The sequence below is a fragment of the Rhamphochromis sp. 'chilingali' genome, assembly GCF_963969265.1.
Source record: "Rhamphochromis sp. 'chilingali' genome assembly, chromosome: 8".
NCBI lineage: Eukaryota > Metazoa > Chordata > Actinopteri > Cichliformes > Cichlidae > Rhamphochromis > Rhamphochromis sp. 'chilingali'.
In genome coordinates, this window is record NC_137935.1 from 29,470,925 (window position 1) to 29,495,016 (window position 24,092).

General features: G+C 41.3%; 1 protein-coding gene across 1 annotated transcript; it reads left to right on the forward strand.

Moving 5' to 3' along the window:
• Positions 1 to 11,668: 11,668 nt before the first annotated feature.
• slc6a4a (solute carrier family 6 member 4a) lies at positions 11,669 to 23,333 on the forward strand (the record flags this gene model as incomplete). Its single annotated transcript, XM_080889019.1, has 13 exons — positions 11,669 to 12,140; positions 13,302 to 13,436; positions 13,896 to 14,118; positions 15,244 to 15,382; positions 18,581 to 18,715; positions 18,870 to 18,973; positions 19,212 to 19,339; positions 19,489 to 19,601; positions 20,673 to 20,804; positions 21,215 to 21,314; positions 21,525 to 21,625; positions 21,828 to 21,995; positions 22,938 to 23,333. The coding sequence occupies 13 exons, from the start codon at positions 11,669 to 11,671 to the stop codon at positions 23,010 to 23,012; spliced, it is 2,025 nt and encodes a 674-aa protein (XP_080745145.1). The 3' UTR covers positions 23,013 to 23,333.
• Between the last annotated feature and the right edge of the window lie 759 nt (positions 23,334 to 24,092).

The window sequence follows — 24,092 nt, forward strand, 5'->3', positions numbered from 1 at the left end:
GAAGCCTTTTATTTTTGCTGCAGGGTCAATAACTCTAGCTGTTGCCACTTCTGCATTTTTCCCTGTCACACTGCACTGCTCACTGGAGACAAATGAGCAGAAGAATAACAATCCTTGAAATATTCACACAAAGGTTAAGCGTGAACTGTTACTCCTACATCCTCCCACCGATCAGTTTACATTTCTTTAATTTATTTTCACTTCTAATAGTTTTATTCCACCCACCCCTTGCCCCCCGCCCTGTCCTGTGTCTGGCACTCCATTTTTCTGGCCTTCACCTGCAGATTATATTTCTTTATAACTATTTCACTTCTACTTACCCCCCTCAGTTTTCTTCCATCTGTCTCAGTCATTTCTGCCAGATGCCTGCAGGTTGACTTGACCCCCACCCAACACACACACACACACCACCATTAAGTCAGATGTGAATTATGGCAACATCTGAGTAGTTTTTGAAATCTGTACACTACAGGAGCTAGATATATCATGTAGGATTTAACCGCTGCCTGTTTATAACAGTCAGCGAATGGCCCAGCACATTTTTCCCTAGAAATCACCCCTCAGAGGAATGGCATTTTATCTGGGTTTAATTTAGAGAGGTGTGTAAATCTTAGCTGGTAAATCTCCTGGTTTCACAATATGTTCACGAGGGGAGGGCAGAGTAATTATTATTATAGCGATTCGTCTCTGTGTTTCACAGAACTGAAGCTGGAAAGACACAACTGGCATTAGAAATCATTATTTTCTATCAGTCAGTGTCTGGATTACATTTCCAATGACATTTTCTGGCCTACGACACATTTATACATGCAGCGGGCCTACATTACATTATTGCAGTACCCTATGCAGAGGTATTTGAATGCAGAACTGATTTTTCGTGAGAAAGAAGAAGTGGTTAAGTGTGACAGTAAATAGACCCCCTTGTATCAAAGTGTTTTTATTTTTTTTATTTTGTTTTAAAGTGAAGCATTTTTCATTGGTTAATCTGGGCGTCGGGACATCAAACAGCCTATCACGAATCAACAGGCTTCAAGGTTCAACAGGTAACTTGTTTTATCTCCTGGAGAAGAGTACTGTAGCTTTTGATGGGAGATATTGATAGTAAAAGATTTCAACACTCAGCACAACAGTTTTATGAAGACAAATTAAGGTTTGTGTAATTTTCAATGTAGACTTTGCGTTTATAATAGTGGGTTATCATCCAAAGGCGGATTTTTTTTTATTATCTTATAGCTTATATTGTCACACCTATGCTAACGAGCTAGCTGTTATTGTTCTTGTGTGAACTAGTCAAATGACCGCAGTAAATTAAGCGCTAAAACTGTTGTTTATTGTTGCGACACATAAACCAGCTGAGTATTTCAGAGGGGTCACAAGAGGGTTCGTTTGCAAACTTGGCCATTGCTTTCAACTTTTGAACTCAGTGTTAGTTATTTCCTCCTTTCATGTATTACAGCGAAAGTGTTACTGTTGTCGAGTTGGGTGGATTTTATTAGCAGGAAACGCACTGTAGATATCTGACGTCATAGCTTGTTGATAAGTAACACACCTGTGTGTCTCAGTGGTGGATCTATTCCCTACTCCAGCGTGTTGAAGTATCCTTGGGCAAAATAGTGAAGCCCAGAAGCAGCATCGGATATGTTTGCTCAAGCGCTTAGATATAGAGAAAAAATGCTGGTATGAGAGTGCGTGATAGGCTACAACATCCTTTGAATGCTCAGAGAAGAAACGCTCCAACTCTAAGTACCAGTCCATTTACCTTTAACAGTAAATGCACGATTACTTAGACACACTGCTCAAAAAAGTGAAAGGAACACATAGAGTCTGAATGTGGGAAAGAAATCATGCTGGTTATCTATACTGATATCAACTGGGTAATGTTTTAGGCATGAGAGCATGTCTCATCATTTATTGGAAATGAAAATTATCGCCCTACAGAGAGCTGAATTCAAAGACACCCTGAAAATCAAAGTGAAAAAATGGCAGGCTAGTCCTTTGCACCAGTGTAGGGTCTGACAATGACTCCAGGAAAAACACCCCAGTGTGTAATGGCAGTCAGAGTGCATACAAGTACTATAAGACTGGTATTTGTATAGTTTTTGTAGAAAAACTCTTTTTATATAAGCATCAGAATATTTACTATTAATGGTAAATGGACCTGCCCGAGTACTTTCAATACAGAGTGGTGTATTCCACTTACTATTAGTGTTAAATGGACTGGTATGTACATAAAACCAGTCCTTCAGACGTACCAGTAAGTACTATAAGACATGTACTTAAATGGTTAAGCAGAAAAGCTTTAACTATATTAGTACCAGTCAATTTACCATAAACAGTATATGATAAATGGAATGAATTAAATAAACCAGCGAGTTTGTGTGAAGTGAAGTGAGGAGCTGCTTTTATCCTAAAAGCTGTAGTTCATGTCAGGACATTTCTCTTTTTGTTTGCTCTACATTTTCTACAGTGTCTTCTAGGTTTCTTTGTAAAGACATGAGCTAAGAGCCTACCTCTAAACAAGTAATCTAAGGATTTTTTTTAACTTTCTGTTTTTGCGCTGTTGAGGTTAATGGCCATTTGATGTCAGTGCTTTCCTCTTTTGCAACCTTTTGCCTCTCTCGAAAGTTTTCTTCTCGTACGGTGTGTTACAAAGCAAGCCTGTGAACTTATGAACCTGTGCAGCCAGGCTTAAAAGTCCTGACATCAAAATTAGTCTTATGATAGTTTCCACATACAGCCGTTTGTGTCTGACAGGAAGAATTAGCCCATCGCTGAACCATACAGGAATGGTCATCGCACAACCGGTCTCATTACTGCCTCGCATTTCTTCAACAGTGTGTGTGTTTGCACGCCTGTGTGTGGTTTGCATGCCGTGAGGATTAACCTAGAACTTCAGCTGATGCTGATTGGAATGACGTTCAACACCGGCCTTTAACAAGAAGGAGAGTTTGTGTGTGTGAGAGTTGGTGAGGCAGAAGGAACGAGGACACAGTGATTATAATTTAATATCAACATGTCTGTGACTGTTTTCCCTCTCTGCTCAGGATGCCTCCTTTTATCTCTTTCATTTCATGTCTGTCACACACAATAAAGGCCATGTAGACTGACTGTACTACTGTACCTGGCACTGGTCCATTTGGCAGGATAGGTTGCAGGTGGCCATAAATGGGTTAGTTAGACCAGGGCACAGACAGCCTGGGACATTAAAAAAATCTCTCTCTCACACTCACTTCATAATGTTGGTGTTTCATCATGTTGCTTTTTTTTTTCTTTTTACATATGCAGCATAATTAATGTACACGTGCTCCTCTCTCATTCCTCTTTGACCCTTATAAATATGCACCAAGGAGTGCTGGATTAGGGTCAAGTATCCTTTTCTAAATCTCAGCGTGTGTGTTTGGGTGTGAGCGGACATTTGCATGCTCGAGTGTTTGTGTCTTAAATCCAGGCGGAGCAGAACGCGGCCCGCTGTAAGCCCAGGCATGTGTGATTTGTGTGATTGGGTTTAGACGGCGTTGGTCGGCGGCGACGTCTTGGGGGTCCAGATGACCGGATGCTCCACGGGCAACGCGCGCTGTCCTGCTAACAATATCAAGGTAAGACTACTCTGCCTGGACTCCTCACCAGCAGGTTCATCATATGCGATTTACTGCAATCAGTCCTCAGCTGTAAATTCATATCCAGCGAGTGTGTGAGATCTTTACATAGGCCTGGTGCATGTGTGTAACTGTTCAGCAACACCAGGAGGGATTTAGGAGATGAGGTGTTTTTTGTATTTTTATGTAAGCGTTGGATGGGAGTAGTTTAATTTCCTTTTGGGGCCTCTGATATCAAGGGTTCATCCTCATCTCTGTTATTAATCTCTTTTATGTGGATTTGTACTTTTCGAAGCTGCCAGATTTGTGACAAACTTTCAGTTTTTGGAGTAATGAATATGGAAGTAATTATCAGTAATGGGTTCATATTTCAACGAAAAGTGCGATGCACGCCAAATCAAAGCTTCTCGATGATTTTTAGCACCTCTTGCATTCTTCTCTATTTTATGCTCTCAATCTTCGTGGCAGGTGTTTTGTAATACAGAATAAAGAATGATGTGGCTGTAACCTCTCCGATGGTAATGCGTGGCGTTGTTCAACAGGTCAGCTCTCGCTGCTCCCTCGAGGACATTAAGCTGCTCAGTTTTGAGAAAATCCCCAAATAATTAACACAAACATCAACTGCCCATAGATTATAACTGCCAAGTTTTAGTTGAATCTCACTGTTGTGGTTTCAAGGGAAATAGGAATAAGTGCTGCTTGCAGATTGCTGGGTTTCAACATCCTTTCATAGCAGTAAAGAATATCTAGGGTGGATAGCCTTTAGCCTAATAATCGCTAATCAAATAAATAATGAGGCGGTCGTTTTTTTTCAGCCTTCCTGGAAAATATCTGCAACATCTCAAAGATGCTGTGTTCAATGTCACCAGGACATTTCTAAGGAGAGTCTTATTATGAACTGAACTTCATTTATTTAACCCATTGTACAAATATATATATTTCACCATCATAAACCAGAAAATAATGAGAATATATTTTTTGTCTCTTTTAGTTCCATTGCTAGCATTTATGCCCCAGACTGTTTCAGACTGTATTTTCGTGTTTATTTTAATAGTATAACTTCATAATGCTTGTAGCAGAATTTGCTGTTATTACCTAGCTGGTAATCTGTCCTTGGACACCTGTAGGACTGCCTTTTGTTTTAATGGCTGTGCCGCTTAACCAAGGGGAGCTTATGTCACCACTTGAGGTCGAAGTAAGAGGTCAAGCTCCTAAGCTGTGCTGGCAAAGTGTTTATTTGGCAGGAAGTGTTGGTCGTCTAGTAGTCAATAGAGCCTTTGTTTCCTAGTGGCAACATTTATCTTTGTCTTATAAACATGATATTATTATTTATTATCTTACTTCATTTGTGAAACTAAATCACACTGAAGACTCAGTTAGGAAAGTGTGAGGAAGTGACAGAGTTTGTAACCTGTGTCCCAGCTGGAATTTAACCTGTGGCATTGTGACTACAGGCTGTGATGCACCATTCCAAGGGCCGCTTTTGTACTTTTCACCTTTATATTATTTTCTTTAAACACAGTTCTTTAAAACACACAAAAAACCCTTACACATTTAAAGTTTAGACATGGGTCATAGCATTTGAAAGCCTCTGTGTGTCACTGTAAGACATTGTTTCCACTGACGTATCAATGTCATTAAATTGCTGTATTAATTGATGCTTTTGGCACAGCTGACTAAAAGTATAGTTGATGTCTTGACCTGATCGTATTGTCAGCAAGCACTTCGTTTTCATCGTAGCACAGCAACAAGTATTTAGATGGACTGTTATTGGCCAAAATTTAGGTTGAGCAGTCCGACTACATTTCTGTGTTTTGAAACTTGTATTAGAGCTTATGAGGAGGGTTAGGAGTATTAAGTTAAAAGCACATATATGTATAATCGCTCTGTGATTTCAAGAGAGAGCACAATAATAAGGTTATGATTTTCTTATGAAAATGTGTCTGCTGTTGAAAAAGCTGCAGTTCTGTCTGTTTTTATATTTGAAGAGGTGTCACTGAAGGGCTAAATCCAAATTTCTCACTCGCTGTACCAGTGTTCTTTGTGCTTGTGTCTGACGTATTCTGCTTAACGCGTAATCTCTCGGCTCCTAGATTACCACTTGTTACTTTATTGGATGACTTGGATTGTGATTTCCAAATTAAACTCAAACACAGAGGAGGTCAGAGGTTCAGACCAGGATAGAAAATGTGTTGATGCAGCCAAAAAGCAGACAAATCAAGCCAGGGGGTTGTGAATTAAACTGGTTTCTTTGTTTTGTAATAAGAAGAAGAAGTACAACAAAAATGAAAGCAAAGCCCAGTCACCCCTATAAACACTGAAACCTTAAAGGAAGGAAAGCCACTTAATTTGTGTTTGCACATCTGCTTATCAGGTCGCACATCAATCTGGAAAATAAAAAACCTGTTTTTCTCCTGGGAGTATGATTACAAAAGGTCCCACATTCTAGTTAAATTGTTTGTGCAGCACTGAAGGTTTTTGCCTCCCATTCCTGCCTGCACTGTTTATTTTTCAGTTAGCCAGGACTGAAGTTGGTGTGATGTCAGGAACCTATGAGAAACTATGGCTACTCTCACAGAGCTTAAAAAAAAACATAAAACGGTACAAACAAAAGGACTTCATTAAGATTCATGAATTATTTTTTAGTGTTTTTGTCTCTTATTCAATGGAAAAATAATGTTGAAAAAGCAAATTTCTTCAAAGCCCAAATAATAAGTTTCTCTGACATTTTCTTTCTCATCTTTTTGTCTTATCTTTTTTATTTTTACAAACTTAAACTATTCTTTTTGGTTAAGTAAACACCAAATCGAAAGTATAATTTCCCCCCTTTCTTTCTGTGCTATCGTCTACTTTTACCCTTTATTACTGCAACATCTTCTGTCAGGAAGTAACAGGCTTTGTTATGCATATTAATACTGAGCTGTGCTATGTTATTTTCATTATGTACAGCTATCAGATTGTGTTTTATTTGCCTTCATGTCAAATCTGCAAAACTGTGACACCACGTGTTCAGTGGGTTTCTGGGTTGATGCAAGACAAATGTTACGAATAACTGTCCTAAAAATAATATTTATTTTAACCCGTGTCTCTCAACTTAGATTATTTTGGAAGATCTTTTATTGTGCCAAATATACTACGAAGAGATAATGCTTAAAATATGCACTATAACTGACAGATGGATAATATACATCAATATTTAAGCTAGGTTGATATACAGCAGGGTATTGGCTTCTCACAAATCAGTGAGTAGCACATTGGTCCTAAGTTCAAATCTCCTGCCTGCTTTATCTGCCTGTTGCTGTGTGGGTTCTCTTCACAGTCCAAAGACATGCACATTAGGTTGATTGGTGACTCTGAATTGGCCATATGTGGATGGTTGTCTGTCTGTGATAGACTGGTGACCTGTCCGGGCTGCTTTCTGCCTTTTGTCCTATGATAGCTGGGATGGGCTCCAGCCCAACCTGATGTGAGCCAGATAGTGGCACTAGTCCACAGTGCAAAAATATAGTCAAAGGTAATTTTGTCTTTACCTAGCTATTCATTTCTAATAAATTAATTTAGTCAGAAAAACTGGCTGTTGGGTCCAATCTGATTGTTCATTTCTGTCAGGTATGTTCCGTTCAGATTAAAAGCTGGAAGGTTGGCTAATAGTGTTGACTGTGTTCTACAGTCTAGAGTCCAAAATTATTCAGGAAACCCCCTGAGAGTTGCCAAAGCATACTGTACATTATTTTTACTCAAACATTCCTGTCGTCTAAGGTCCAGACTATAGGCTGTTAGAAGCTGGCACAGAGCCCAAAAGCTTTGAGTTGTTTTAGAGTAAGAGATACTCTGAGACCCTCTTTGGGATTCTTGGGGAAAAAATCAAAAAACAAAACCTACTTATTAACTTACATATGGTTCACCAGGAGTGGAGACTTTGCTTTATCATATAATTATTTATTTAACACTTAAATAACACATATTGCTCAACCTCAGCTGTGTGAGTGCAGATATGGTTTATACAGCATGGGTGTGCGTGAGAAAGTGTTTGTGCATGCTTGTGCTTGTGTCTGTCTGCACTGCGTGTGAACATGACAGTGGTGGTAATGTTTAACCAAGATGGGACTTTTAATGCATTTCTTACAATCCCGACTTTTATTTTATTTAATATCAAAAATAAAAGCATATTTAAAAATTTGTTAAAGATAAATAAGTTCTCAGATGGTTTCATTCAAATAACAGAGAAACAACAAACTAAAATATTCATTATTTCTGACGATAACATAACTTTGTTTTTTTTTTATTCTTTACTTAATCATCTTATAAGCCCTCAGATTTATGTGCCCCCGTCCACCCACACACCACCCAGGCAGGCTGGAAATGCACTTACATGTTGACATAACAGTATTGCAGAGCCAATATTTTTTTATTTTATATATAAGATGTGTTACTGAACACCGGTTGTTATGGGGTCTGCTAGTTTCTGTTTCTCACAACCTAACTTGATATGTAAAGCAGCTTTAATGAGAGTATTTAATACTTTTGAACTGTTGCTCAAGTAAACAAAAATGCTTAAGTTGCAGCAACAACCTGGGGGAGTATAGGTACAGAGAACACAGTTGGACTACCACAGCCTTGCACCAAGTACAGTAAGCAAGATGATTCAGCTGCTCAGAGACTCGGAGCAGCAAGCAGTGTTTAAGTGAAGCTTTTAATTCCAAAGATTGCTAATGCACTTTAAACACACAGAAGTCAGCTTGTGAATAAATCAAATATAGCATTCGACGGAAAGACAGTATCTTGTAAAATGTATATGAGATCAACTGTGCAGTCAAATTGGTTGGAAAACCTGTATGTATGCAACCGGGGTCAGAGCAGCAAAGACTGCATTTCTGCAGAGCAGGTGCACGTTAGAAACTTTAGTAAAAAACTAGAAGACATTTTAGATTGACAAAATCTAAAAGTAAAAGTGGAAAGAGGGGGAGTAAAAGCACTGCAGCACAGCAGTGCTTTACCAGTGTAGTATGTTGGTGGTGGTGGTGGTGGTGGTGGTGGTGGTGGTGGGTGTGTGTGTGTGTGTGTGTGTGTGTGTGTGTGTGTGTGTGTGTGTGTGTGTGTGTGTGTGTGTGTGTGTGTGTGTGTGTGTGTGTGTGTGTGTGTGTGTGTTTGCAAGTAAGACGTACCCTGACACAGAGCCCCACAATGCCAGAAGAACTACTCGAGGGTAGGACTTCCCCTGTCTGCACAGTGTGGCTGTGTTTGTGCTTTAATGACAGTTCTGCCATGACCATACCATGTTGGATCTGTGCTCCAGTTCATCATTTCTGTTTGTACTATCAGTGTATCAAAGCAAAAACTTGATACTGTGATGTGCAGGTCTGTGCTCGCCTAATGATTCTTTATTATCTTCTGTCTGATTGCATGCATCCATGTATCCATCTGTGCATACATCTGCACGGCTGTGCTTCTCTGAACCAGGCATGTGTGGAAGTGTGTGTGTGTGTGTGTGTGTGTGGAAGTGTGGTTGGTTGTGGAGTGAGTGAGAGAGAGGGACAACAAGGGAGGGAGAGAGAAAGAGAGAGAGAAAAATGAGAGAGGTTTGAGAGCTCAATGGGCAAACGCGGTGTCCTGATGTGCTAGGGCACGCTGTTTCTCTAGCAAGTTTTTGCCATTCCACGGGATTCTTTAAGTTTTGGGTAGAAGTTCTTGCTGCCGCTCTTCACATACGATTCAAGCGCCACATGTTCTTCTTGACCTCTTCTGTTGTCTCTAAAGGTAACGTATGCATGCGGGTTGAGTACAACCTACAACTTTAGATTTTTGGTTTGATTTGTAGTGCTTTTACTTCAAAAGTTAGTAAGATTGCTGCAGAGAGTGTTTTTGGTTTTAATTTGGGTTGTTTTATAATGTCTCATTAGTATTTTTCTCACATCTCGTATTCTTTCAGTCTATCGTTGCTGAAATCTTGATGTTGTCATCTTACCGTCTCTTTCTTTATTAAAAATGACGGCAAGAGATTAAATAATTTCCTGTTGAGATCAGTGAATTTAAAGTTTGCACCACTGTATCAGTCTGTAGTGTTGATTTGTCTTTAACAATGGGTCTTCATGTATTTTTCATTATTATTTGTTTTTTTTTTTGGGGGGGGGGGGGGGATTCCCTGGTGATGAAGTTTGTCTGCACATAGAGTCCAGACAATAGCATTATATTGAGACCTTTCCCATTGTTTTCCTTCACTTATTGTGAGATTGTGTGACAGCTGATACATTTTGTTGTCTTTATGAGGTAAGTGTAGCTGAGGAGAATTTTTTATTTTTTTTGTCTCATTTTATTCTCACGTCTTTGATGTCATGGTAGGTCAAAAACAGATTTTCCATCGCGTTTTTTAAAATCGAGCAACACGCAGTACTTCTTTAACACTGGTGAGGATTCACATGGAAGTTATTGTGATGAAAAAATTTGGGGCTTTTTCGCTAGAAATTAAAAGTGTGGTTTGCAAGAGGAGAAGAAAAAAGTTTGAGTGGAGAGGAAGCGATCCATTGTTTCTTTTTGTGCTCGAGTCCATGTAGTTGACGGCGTCCTTTGTTGTGTGGTAGTCAGATGTCGGTGAGGAATGAATGTCGTGCCGTGTACAACTGCTGGACACTCGTTGTTCATTAAGGTAATGGCATTCCATGTAAATTGTGTCTTCCCACATTTTACAGTTCATTACTAATTGGGCTAACACTATAAACAAACGAATCCACTTTTGAACAGATGTCATAGTTTGACCCATCGCTCATGTGAAAGCATCTTGGATTATTCGAATCGGAATTTAATTTCTATTGCAAAACAAAAAAAAGAACAAAAAAAACAGCTTTAGGAAATGTGAGCTTTATGATGTGGTTTATGATGAATTCATAGAACTGTTTGCGCCTTGAGATTGAATTACATGTTTAGTTTTATTTGCCCGAGTTCTGTTTTGCATGAGTAAATTAAAAAAAATAGAATTTGCATTCGAAAAAAGATAAAAAGTTGGTTCTCATGCTGCGCAAGTCTTGTTTTTCAGCTTAACCTTTATTTTCTTGTAAAACTGCTAAACATATTTCAGCGCCACAGCAACCAAAGAACAACCTGTTGAGCTTTGCCCAGTGTTTGTTGTTGCTATGAAAATTAGAGAGCATCTTTTCTAGCGCATGTCCACAGATGCTCTTTTGTTTTTCTTTTTTTTCTTCCCCCTTTTTTTGTGTGCATTTCCTGCCTTCAAATGTGCTGCTGGCACTGGTATTTAGATTCTCTAATTTCTTCCCAGTTTACTTTGGTCAGATAAGCATCAAAACACGTTATGCAACTGATAGCGTAAAATGAGAAACAGAAGTAGAAGGCTCCGGTAAGTGAATCGACATGTCGCAGCAGAAACCCCTCAGTTTCCTCTGTTCCTAGGATTTATCCTCTTATTCATTATCATGTAAAAAAAGACTCTGTCCTGTTTTGTTTTGGGGTTTGTTTTTTTTTTACAGCCATTTTCATTTTTATTGTCTCATCCAGAAAAAGCAAACTGCCCTGAGGACTGCTCTGTTTTTATTTAGGTTTACTGCAAAGTAATTAAAAAAAGATCAGCTCTTATCCTGTGATTTACCCGTGTGTTTCCCCTCTGTGTGTTGCAGTTTGCACCATCACTGTGGGCCTCAGAGGACGAGCTGTTTGTGGAATAGATCCAAGATTCTTGTAACTTTTCTGCTAGCCACATCCTGTTCAAACACATCTCTCTCCTCTCGTATACCCTCCTCTGTCTGTCCTGCAGCCCGCTCTTATTCCCTCTTGCTCAACAGACCCTTACACATTTCAGTCCTCTCCCCACATACACACCCCCTCAATCTGGCCCCTTTCTCTTCTTTTAGCTTTCATTTCCCGTTCCTTATCTCCTTTACCTGCATGAGAAGGACAGTCTTCCCCAGTCTTGTCCCAAACTCTCACTACACCCCTCTCCTAATGCTTCTTTTCCACTAATGGGCACCATATCAGAGAGCAGCACCACATTCCCTTCATTGTCACTGAGAACCTCTCTCCACCCCTAACTACCTTGCCAACACGAATATCAACACAATCCAATGGAGACAAAAGATATGATGATGACGAGCATGCTGACAATGGACAAAGGGGAGAATGAGGGAGAGAGGGACAAGGAGAGAGAGGACATGGGGGGAGAAGATGATGGGACACAGCGTGAAAATGGCAGACTTATGCTTGCTGATGGGCTTGCAGACAGAGGTCCCAAGAGCATGACATCTGGCTCTGGCCAGCAGGTGTCCAATGGCTTCACAACATCCACCCCTCAGAGCCCCAGGGAGAGCCCAGGAACTGCAGCTTGCGCTGCGGGTACAGCCTCAGGACCCGGAGGCGGTACTGGATCCTCAGCACCTCTGGGAGGCCTAAGGACTCTGATGGTCCAGCAAACAAGCTTGGACAGGCCCAGAGAAACCTGGAGCAAGAAGATGGACTTCCTTCTGTCTGTGATTGGCTACGCCGTGGACCTGGGAAATGTCTGGCGCTTCCCATACATCTGCTACCAAAACGGAGGAGGTGAGGAAGCAAAACATGTTTGGAGGGGAGAAACGTGTCGAAGGGGGAAGAATGAGACATAAAGTGTGGTGGAATGGAGAGAGAGATGACACGTCAGATCCCAAGCTAAAGCAAACAGGATTTGAAGGATTAGACAGAAGAAAAGGCTCTTTCATACTCACTGCTGTGTATTCTGTAATTCACATTATGTGTTTTATATGTGACAGCTGAAGTCGGTCGACTGCTCTCGAGCTTTGCCGTTATTAAAGACTGAGTTAGATTAGGATGATTTGTGGTACTTCCCAATAAATGCTTTAATAGCTTACAAGGAGTGCCCCAATTAACAAAGTTGTGTATGGATAAATGCTTTGATGTAGCTTATTTCTTGCGCAATCGGAGGTACAAAAAGGTATGTCTTCACAAAGTCCACGCTTGTGTCTGCCCTGCTCTTTCTCTAGCCGATCCTGGCGGCAAACACAACCTCTTTTTATTGAATTTGCAATAATAAAGCCTTTGCAATTTCCTGTGTTCTGTGTGTGAGTGTGTGTGCCTCACAGAGCGAGGCAGAGATGAAGACTCGGGACACACTTGATAGAGGCAACAGTATTAATTGTGTTTTTTTCAGTGTCTTTCTCCTTGCTTAATAACCTGTCTCGCAGGCAGCTGCTCAATCAGCCCTTATCTTTGCTTTCATCTCACAAAGAGGCACAAGCACCGTCCCGTCCACACACACAAATGCAACACGTGCACATGGAAATAAGTTTACAATCAGATAGCAAGAAGGAAAGAGCGATGTGTTATCAAACACCCCGCAAAAGCCGAAGAGTCGGAGATCTGGCTGCCGTCCTGATGTTCTTCTGCTCATCTGTGTTAGGCCTTTAATTTTATTACTTTCATATTTTAGAACAAAGCCAACATCAACGTCGAGATCCTTTATGATAGGATTTTAGCAAAAATAACTCCAGAAAGCATAATAAATACAGCAGTGTTGTTTTTGAATAGATTGAGCTATATAAATAATAAGCTTTGGCACCTGTTAGGATTTTTACAGTGTTCTTAAATGGTGTGTGAAAGAGCTCAGTTTCTCTTGAGTGTAGTTGGCTTCTTACTGTTTTCCCACAACATGTGTTCATTGTCACGCATTTATTCTCCCTCCCAAATTTCTCCAACGTCTCTGTCCAGGTGCCTTTTTGCTGCCCTACCTGTTGATGGCAGTGTTCGGAGGGGTGCCTCTGTTTTACATGGAGCTAGCGCTCGGTCAGTTTCATCGCAGTGGCTGCATCTCCATCTGGAAACACATCTGTCCCATCTTCAAAGGTAACAGCGAGGGGTGTACAGAGAGAGAACCGATTATAGGGAGAAAGTCAAAAGCAACAGCTTGGACGAAACGTGGAAGAAGATAACTTTAGAGGGACAGAAAAGTTAGAGGTAGGAAAACAAAAAAAAAAAGACGAAGAAGGAGTTTCAAATCATCCAAGTCCAAGAGACAGCTCATTTAACCTCCCTGCCCCCCCACCCTTGAAGAGCATCCCTAGTTTCCTGTACCTCTAGTGAGATGTTCTGACTCTCTGTTATGGAAATTGTCACATTTTAATGCCAAATGCCAGATGCTCAGAAATTTGATAGTATGTAAACTGTCGTTGTTTGGAAATGTCACACACTCACCCAAAGGGAACCTGAATTAGCTTGAAAAAATAACCCACTGATGTCTGTGAGTGATGTAAGCAGTGAGTGATCTGGTGTTACTTATGTATTTATTTGCTTCAACTCACCCAGGGATAGGCTTTGCCATCTGTATCATAGCCCTCTACGTAGCCTTCTACTACAACACCATCATGGCCTGGGCCTTGTACTACCTACTGTCATCTTTCCGGCCCACTTTGCCTTGGTCCACCTGCACCAACCCCTGGAATACAGCCAACTGTAACCGCTACATGTCCTCAGACCACAACGTGTCCTGGTCCAACACCTCTACGTCCCCTGCCGAGGAGTTCTATACGTAAGTGCATGTAAGTCAGATGTAGTGGCATAGGGGGAGCTCTACGCAGGAGGGAGACGTCAGGTGAAGAAAGGGAGGATGACTTCAATTCCAGGGTTGGTTCTGGTGTGTGGGACAGATTCCCCACCATCATCCCCTAAAAACCCACTTCCCTTACTGGTGGTGAAAACAGTGCAGGGAGACTTCATTAGTATTTCGGAGTACGAATGACTGATTGGAGATTCTTTATGAGTGCATAAGTAATACAGAAGTATGAACCGCTCCTTTAGGAGCAGGTGAGAGAGTTTTTTAAGTACTGGATTATGGAAAAATATAAAGTATCAGAGAAAAGTAATGCTTGGTATTAGCCAGTAATAAAATATAAGTCCTCCAAGAGTTAACCAGGTTTTAATGTGCTGTTTTTGCAGCGATTAAGTCAGGGTCTTTTGAAAAACAATGTCCCTGTTATTCTTGACTGTTCTGGGTCTGTGCAGTCAACGGGCTCAGTCTTATCAGCACAGCGTCCGACTGCTGAGACAGATTCAGGGTTGACGCAGAGTTGACTTTTCCTAACGCAGGTTTAAAAGTAACAGATTCCACAACTCAGTCTGGCGCCAGAATTTCCTGTTTTTTTAGCACAATTCATGTCTCAGTTTTTTCATTTGAGCTCCTGGTGCTTAACCTGTGCCCACACACTGACCTTACAGTTTGTTTCTGACTTCTTTTTTTTTTAGCTTTTAAGAAAGTTGCGATAAAGTTTGTCTAAACCCTTTTGAATAGTAATAGTCTTGTCTTACGTACTGATGGTTTTCTTTCTTTTCTCGCTGGTCCGCTCATATCACATTTCCTTCTTTCCGTGCTCTTTCTTTTTCCTCTGCTTTCCTTAATGTTCCAACATTCCCTTGTCTCCAATCCCATATTGTTTTTGTCTTTTATCCATTACTTCTGCATAATATGCCCTTCCCTTCCTGCTTGCTCTCCTCCTCTTCCACTTCCTACACTTCTTCACCTCTACTCAGTTACTTTTTAGCTCCTGTCCTCTCGTGTCGATTCATCTGCATAAAATGTCTTCCTTGTCTCTCCTCTTTGCATTTCATTCAACCTCAACTTTCAACACAAACGCCCTTTCTTGTTTTCTCCTTCCAGCCGGCAGGTGTTGCAGGTCCATCTCTCCCCAGGTCTGCACGAGTTGGGCTCTATCAGCTGGCAACTGGCTTTATGTCTGCTCTTCATCTTCACCATTGTTTACTTCAGCATCTGGAAAGGAGTCAAGACGTCTGGAAAGGTAGCTGAAGGGGTGCCTGCATGGCTGATGGGGGGTGTCAGTTAGAGCAGATGGATGGATTGATAGATGGAGACATATGGACAGAGGAAAAAAAACAGCAGTTATCCTGTCCTCTCTTTACCCTCATTATATTCATCATCGAGTGTGGAAAAGTTGATTAGAAAGGAATGAATATCAGAACCTAGCTAAGGCAATATAAGACCATTTTTAGACATAAAGTTCGTGCCCTTATGTTCAGATAAAGGAGTAAAACAGACTGGTAGAAATAGATTTATACTGTAAATCCTACATTTTTATTTTTTATTTAACCTTTACTTATACAGGTAGTCCCATTAAGACCCAGTGTCTCATTTACAAGAGAGACCTGCTCCAGACAAACATGTTAAAATTGCAACAATAATATTTTAAAAAAGAAGCTAAATATGTCTAATGTGCACAGTCATATTAAAAACAAGTTTGAAATCTGAAAGTGAAATCAATTGAGAGAACTTCAAATCCTTCTGCAATGTATTGCATGAAGACGGGACAGAAAAGGAGAATGCCTTCTTCGCAAGCTCTGTACGAACTGATGGAACGGTGAATGTGATGTCCGGAGACCCCAGTCTAAACTGTTTACGTAACATGTACTCTGATAGGGCAGTAAACTAGAAATAGATTCATAGATAAAATGATACCAATGAACATCCTTGCGTAAGACCAATGAGGACCAGTACAGTGGTGTTTTAAAGGTTTACAATCAGTCATAAATCTTAGTGCTCCATGATAGACAGAATCCAAAAGATGAAGAGTGAGCAGAGGCATTCATATAAATTATGCCACCATAATCCAGGAAGGGTAAAAAAGTGGCAGCAACAAGCCTTTTCCTTGCCATGAAAGAGAAACATGATCTGTTTCTGAAAAAGAACCTCAGTTTCTTTAATAGATGGTCAATGTGTGGCTTGAAGAAAAGATTTTCATCAATCACACTAGCTAGGTATTTGTATGAGGCCACAGTTTCAATAGAAATGGCTTGAGCAGATAGAGAATGAAGTACTGCCGGCACCCTCTTTCTGTTTGAGAACAACATGACTAAGTCTGAGCTGACCCAGCTGAGACTGAATACTATCAAAAGCTAGATGTAATTGTTTGAAAACCATGTCAATGGTACGAGCACAGCGATAAATAATTGTATCATCTGCATAAAAACGAACAGATGCATCTAGATTCTGTGCAACACGGTTGACATAAATAGTAAATAATATAGGCCCCCGGACAGAACCCTGCGGCACTCCATTAGTGACATTTAAAAAAACTGGAAGATTGAGCTGCACACACTGCTTACGGTCCAAAAGATAATTGGAGAACCAGTCAAATGCTCGGACTGAAAGGCTTATTTCCAGTAATCTCTGACCTAAAATACCATGGTCAACAGTGTCGAAAGCCTTTGATAGATCAATAAAAAGAGCTGCACAGTAGTTCTTGGCTCAGCTATGATATTTGCTGCCACGCGCAAGAAGAAGGGACAAAGACTGTCAGGACCGGCCAATTTTTTGTGCCGCGGCTCTTCAAAGCCTTACATACCTTTTCTACCATGAAAGGTGTAAAGAAAAGAGTGTTAGTAACCGATCTGCTAGCAAAGTTGTATGCAGGAGGTTTACCATCAGATACTGTGCTAAACAAAGAACAAGAAGCAACAAAGTGTTTGTTTAAAAAATTGAGCATTTCAGTTTTGTCTGACACAGGAATGAAGTCAATAATTAAGTGAAGAGGTAGCTCTGAGGAATGAGAGCTGGCAGGGAGAGACTTTATAGTTTGCCAAAACCTCCTAGGGTCGTTTATACTGTCAGTGGTTAAAGTCAGAAAGTACGCTTCCTGATGGAGGCAGTAAACTGATTACGCAGCTGACAAAAACATAGCCAATCATCATCGGATCCGGATTTTCTCGCAGCTGCCCAGGCCTGCTTTCTCTCATGTAGGAGGCCAGCCAGTTCCGAATTGAACCAGGGCCTGACCTGGCAAAAGGGGCATGTTTGTCCACAAAATAGATAAAACTCTCTTGGAAATATTTCCAAGCTAAATTTCCAATGTCAGTCATTGTAATACGACCCCAGTTAAAACTGAATAAATTGTGAAGAAAAGCTTGCTTTTGGTGTTTCTCCCAGCACCAGCTATGCAGTGATCACTCAGGTCCTTGGCAAAAACTGCCAATGTGGAAAACTTCTGTGGCACATTGTATAAATAAAGGGTCTATAAGAGAAGATTTATCTGGGGATTTGGAATTAAGGTGCATGGGGCTTTGAATAAATGGAATTAGACTTAAAAACAAGCAGTGTGCCTTAAAATAAACAGAAACAGAAGAAAGCCAGCCCCAATTAAAATCACCTACCAGAATGATTTCATTTAAATTCAATTCAGATAAAAGTTGAACCAGAGAAGGTTACGTGCTGGGGTAAGCAGATGGAAGCCGATAGCAGCCAACAACTATCATGGAGTGATAGAACAGATTAATAGTTAAGGTCAAGATTTTAATTGCTTAGGTGCCTTTTCTGGAACGGTCAACTGCTACGTCTTTATCCAGTATAGCTTTGGATAGCCAAGTCACAGAAACAACATTATATCAGCACCAGTTGAAGGGGCCCAGATTCTGAACATATCCATCTTAGGAAGCACTCTATGCTGGTGTCTAATCTGCTGGTGTTTCACATGCAGCCAGAAGCCCAGGGTTAGGTTGAAAACCAGATAATAATCATCTCCAGTGCAGATGTCACACAGCCTATAACCACTAGTCATGAGTCTAAGCGGTTTAGTTTGCTGCTAGCATGTCCTCCAGGACTTCATTCTAGGGCAAAACAGGGCCAGGTGCAAAGCCCCTGCAATGGCCAGGAAGGGTGACAGCTGCCCAAAGAGCATAGCATCAGATCCGATCGACAGGACACTGAATATTGCCTGAAGGTGCAGGCCCTAGCGGCAACCAGCGGTCACTAGCGATCTAGCGAGTCAAACCCCGGGGATCCTGGGCAGCAGCAGCTGGCCCGCTAGCTGCTGTCAGCTGTAGCTCACTCGTCCGCTGCTGTCAGCAGTGTGTCTAATGCTGTCTAATGCTATCTATTGTACAGTAACGTAGTCAGTGAACGCAGAGTGGACCACAGAAACACTTTTTTAAGCATATAAAGGTTTATTAAAATTAGAGTAAAAAAGGTTCTTTGCTTTCTGTATTAGGTAGTTTGGGTGACTGCTACCTTTCCCTATTTGGTCCTCCTGATCTTGCTCATCCGTGGGGCCACCCTGCCCGGGGCCTGGAGGGGTGTCGTCTTCTATCTCAAACCTGACTGGGAGAAGCTGCTTTCCACTACTGTGAGTCTGTTGGTTCAGTGTGACAAGGTCCATCATCAACATATGTAGCGAGCTCAGATCCTGCCCTCTTTCTCTTATTCCTCAATCATTTCTAAACGCGTGTCCTTCACTCCCATCATTATTTGTCATCACTTTACCTCTCACTCTCTCAAAGGTCTGGATTGATGCAGCAGCTCAGATCTTCTTCTCTCTGGGTCCAGGATTTGGCGTGCTCCTTGCCTTTGCCAGCTACAACCCGTTTCACAACAACTGCTACAAGTAAAAACTTTTGTTAATGAGTTCATAAATCAGTGACGTCTGTTTGCTTAATGTCAAAATGCTACTCTGTGTTTACTGAAGCTCAGCAGAAATGTTTCATCTCTCAAATCCTTTATTTAACATATGTCACCATGAATATTGACATATCTTTATTGATGAAATTACCAGAAGGTTAAATCCTTTGCGTAGGCGCTTTAACTTTGTCATCTTTCTGCTAAACACTTGTTTCCTCTATCAGAGATGCGTTGGTCACCAGCTCGGTTAACTGTCTGACGAGCTTTCTGTCTGGCTTTGTCATCTTTACTGTGCTGGGCTACATGGCTGAGATGAGGCAACAGAATGTGGACGCTGTGGCAAAGGATGCAGGTCGGGCCCCGCACCAACACACTGCAAGAAGTTCTTTCTCCAAACTGAAGTTGTTGGAAATTTATTCAGAATAAACGACTGAATCTCCGATGTTTGTTGGTGGAAGTTTGGATGGCATATAAATACCAGGTCTCACTTTTTTTCTCTAGGTCCCAGTCTGTTGTTCATCATTTATGCAGAAGCCATAGCAAACATGCCTGCTGCCACCTTCTTTGCCATCATCTTCTTCCTCATGATCATCATGTTGGGTCTGGATAGCACGGTTAGTTTTCCGATGACTCATTTTAGTATTAAAGTCAGTCAACATTCTTTAAGGTTTGCTCCTCGCATTTAGGGGCGATCGTGGCTCAAGAGTTGGGAGGTCACCTTACAATCGGAAAGTTGCCGGTTCGAGCCCCGGCTTGGACAGTCTCGGTCATTGTGTTCTTGGGCAAGACACTTCACCCGTTTGCTTACTCATGGTGGTCAGAGGGCCCGGTGGCGCCAGTGTCCGGCAGCTCTGCCTCTGTCAGTGCGCCCCAGGGTGGCTGTGGCTACAATGTAGCTTACCATCACCAGTGTGTGATTGGATGGGTGGATGACTGGTTGTGTAAAGCGCTTTGAGGTCTTTAGGGACTATTAAAGCGCTATACAAATACAGGCCATTTACTATTTAATCTAAAATATTCACTTGTTGCCTAACTCCCAGTTCTTGGGGATGTTTCATATTTGTCTTCTTATAAAAGGGAATGCCTCTTTTTCTTTGACTGTGATTTCACAGTTGTGCTCATTTCTCCTTCAACGCACTGGGCATTATTTGTCCTCTGTGTTCAATTTTGAATAACATTCAGTGAAAACAAAGTGATAGGAGTTTCATATCACTATTGTGTGATGGTCTCGTCTCCATAAACCTTTGTTTATCTGCTCGGAGGCAGCCAGGTGGAGAGATCCGTAAGCTCTTATCACGAGCTGATAATCACTGTAGAACCTTCAACGGGGATGCTATGCTGTTTGATTTTATGACTGAGGATATTACTGCAAAATATGTCGGTGTACATGACCTCGAGTTGGAGCAGTTCAACACCAAGTCCAGAAGCAAAGCTGTGTATCTTTGCAGCATTTGCAAGATGAGACAAACAGCACATAACACAGATGTGAAATTTTCACATACATGACATATAGCTGCCCTAACTTTCTTTTCCTTCTGCCCCATCTTAGTAAGTAAGTTTATTTATATAGTGCTTTTTAAGATAAAACCCGTCAGAATGTGCTTTACAAAGGTATTGAAAACATGGTCAAATAAACACACCTGACCTTATTTTCCTCATCTTGATGTTTTTCTTTTTGACCCCAGTTTGCAGGCTTGGAAGGAGTAATCACAGCTATGCTAGATGAGTTCCCTCATTTGCTGGTTAAGAGACGAGAGTGGTTCGTCTTTGGCCTCGTGTGTGTGTGTTACCTTGGAGCTCTCTCTACACTTACATATGTAAGTATATTTGGGAATAATCACATTACTGTCAAAAGAGAATGCAAGTTACCAACAAAAGATTTCATTATTCAGTCTCCATAATTTCCCAAATTCACTCAGTATATATCATAAGATTATAAAAACTTGCTCACACTGGTAAAATAAGCTTGAATTTTGCTGCTCTGTTTTTATGCAGCGTATTGTGTCGCAGTTACCAATCTGCTGAAAATCAGATTAGAGCAGCCTCAGTAATCCATGTATCTCCAGCCCTCATTAAAGTAAGACAGTGACCACCACAGATTTCTGCTCAATTAAACACTCATTGTCTTAGGCTTGGCAGACGAACACTGTTTCACAAGTTGCATAAGTCATTCATAGAAAATGTTTCCGAAATAACTCTCCTCCTGTTCGTCCGTGTCGTGTCTCAGGGAGGAGCGTACGTAGTGAAGCTGTTTGAGGAGTACGCTACGGGCCCTGCAGTCATCACTGTGGTGCTGCTGGAAGTCATTGCGGTGTCCTGGTTCTACGGTGAGTGGTGATTTTTGTGGCGATGGTGGAAATTTGTGACTTTAATGAGAATCGCAGTGTGAATAAGTGATAAAAATACAGTGTAAAGTATAGTTCTGAGCGTCATTTGTGGCACAGCTGCCTTGTCAGTTCACATAGAAGAAATGAGACAAATGTTCGCTGTTGATATTTGGCTCTGAGGTGTTTCGTGTGTCTGTGTGCGTTCTGCAGGCACCAACCGTTTCTGTAATGACGTGCAGGTCATGCTTGGTTTTTACCCGGGTTGTTTCTGGAGGGTCTGCTGGGTGGCCATCTGCCCCTGCTTTCTGCTGGTCAGTGTCATGCACAGCATTTGCACACTTACACTAAGTTGTATTAGTTGCTGGAATTAGCAGTTTGAAGAGTAAGCCCTTGCAGGTAAAATAGTTTTAGCAGCTGTCATTTGCTTTTTAGCTGACATGCCCGGTGGTCAGATTTACCTTTTATATTTCATTCTTTTATTATGTCTGATCTCTGATTTGTTCCCTTTCTCAGTTCATCATCATCAGCTTCTTGGCCTTCCCTCCAGAGGTCAGGTTGTTTGAGTACCAATACCCACCATGGACCACTGTCCTGGGCTACTGCATCGGGGTGTCGTCATTCATCTGTGTGCCCGCCTACATGGTCTACTACCTGCTCAATGCTAAGGGCACATTCAAACAGGTGCAGAATTTCTGAATTCTCTCCTAACTCTGTTTTTCTCCATCTATCCCGTCTCCTCTCCTGACCAACTGATATTTCTGGAACAACAAAGGATTGCTTCTGGCCCTTTTCTTTTCCATGCGCTGCCAGGTTTTACTCTCTCCTGTGAACACATGACTGGAGATCAAAGGAACAAGGTGGAGGCCCGGGCCAGAGATTAGCAAGAAAAAAAGCAAATAGAATAGGCGACCAAACACGCGCGCACACACACACCCTGCAGCGGATGTGTAGCCTGTCACGTTGCTGTAACTGAAAGGTGACCGGACGCCGTCCGTCAGCAGCGCTGCAGCATCAAAAATCAAATCAGTCATCAAATTGTGTTCACCAGACACATACCAGGTGTTTTGCATAACACCTTGTAATGCACATTATGCATTGTGAATGCAGAGCGAATGCAAAAGTCTGCATCGTTATCGTCATCACTGATATTAAAATCTTGTTAAACCCTGTGTGAGGGGTTGACAGAAGGGAGGAGGACATCAAAGAGGCCGCTAGACAGACCTTCTGTGCCTGTCGCCCTGTATTGACTCTGCTGCCAGAGCGCACAATGACACCGACACAGATCGACAATCACAAGTCATGTTTTTGTGTACATGTGAACGGAGATGGCGAGCGTGTAAGTGAAACGTGACAAAACAGGTGGCTGTGTTTTATCAGTAATCGAAGGTGTTTTGTGTTCTTCTACATTGTTTCAGAACAAAACAATATGACAAATATGCTCTTTTTAAGATCTTAATTCAAGCAGTGTATATTTTACCAATAGATACTTCTTGATGTTTTTTTGGGCAGGGTAACTAATAATGATACCATTGTCACTACTAAAACTGCTCTGTTTACTCTATATGTCACTATGTCATATATGTCTTTTTTCTTCTCTGTCTCTTTTTTACTCTTTATCCACAGCGTCTGTTAAAAAGCATCACTCCAGTGCCCAGTGGGGACAGCCACAGAGATTTTATTGTCACAAATGCAGTCTGACCAAACCCTGACCAAAAGAAAGGTGCAACTCTACCTACCTGGAGTGCCCTCTTCTGGACATACTGCAAAACTACAGGACAAGGGGGCTACCTTTCACCGTCTTTGCCTCTTTTCGTGCATCTCCTACACTCGTTCCAACCAAGATGTAGAAATTTGAACGGAGTTAGATGAAGCCAGGCGTTAGTTGATATGTCTAGCTTGGTTCAGATCGGATCCTTGTGCGGTTTTTTGTTTTTTCTTCTCAGTTTTGCAGAATCTCTGTGGTCACCTTCTCATTTCTGTCCCACCTAAAAGGGGTCACCAGAGTCACTCAGTGACCAGGTTTTTCTTCAGGTCACCCAGCTCTAACAGTAATTTTATATAATAAGTGATAAGTATGACACAATTTCTTTGATGTAGACAGTAAAACATGAACCCAAACAGGAGATACTGTACAATGAACTCAGTCAGCGAAGGCCAGATAAATACATTACAGTCCACTCTGCTCTGACTGTTAATGGTTTTATTTTTATTTAATGCTGTTAAGTTATGCATTCTAATATGTAGCAAAATTCAGGTATCTTTTACATCTGTTACTGAAGCCAAATATATGATATCTGTTCTGTTCTTGTTTCTAAAGCCGTTTCAATATTGTCGTGGTTTTGTTGTGTTAACTGTCAGCCTGTGTTTATTTGGTGGCATCTTGGCGGAAGGACAGATCTGCAATGAGGTTCCTACACTGTGAAACACTGTCTGGTAGTGGTATGGATGTGTACATTTGTGACTGTGTGTGGTCATGTAAAAGAGAGACTGTTATAATAACCAGTGGAAAGTAACCACTTGTATTCATTCTTGTAACTGCAATATAACACAAGTTTATTTTACAATGTAGCAGTACTGTCGTTGCATCTTTCACCACACATTACCAGACTCTGTGCCGATGGTCTTTGTTTAATTACACTCACGCTCTGCGCTCTGCCGTCATACTGCGCAACTGTCAGTAAGAGAAGCCAAATATGGATCAGAGCTAATACCATCACCAGTATCACAGTCTGAAAGTCAGCGTTACTGCCATTTACTTTCTACCAAAAAATCTGTGTG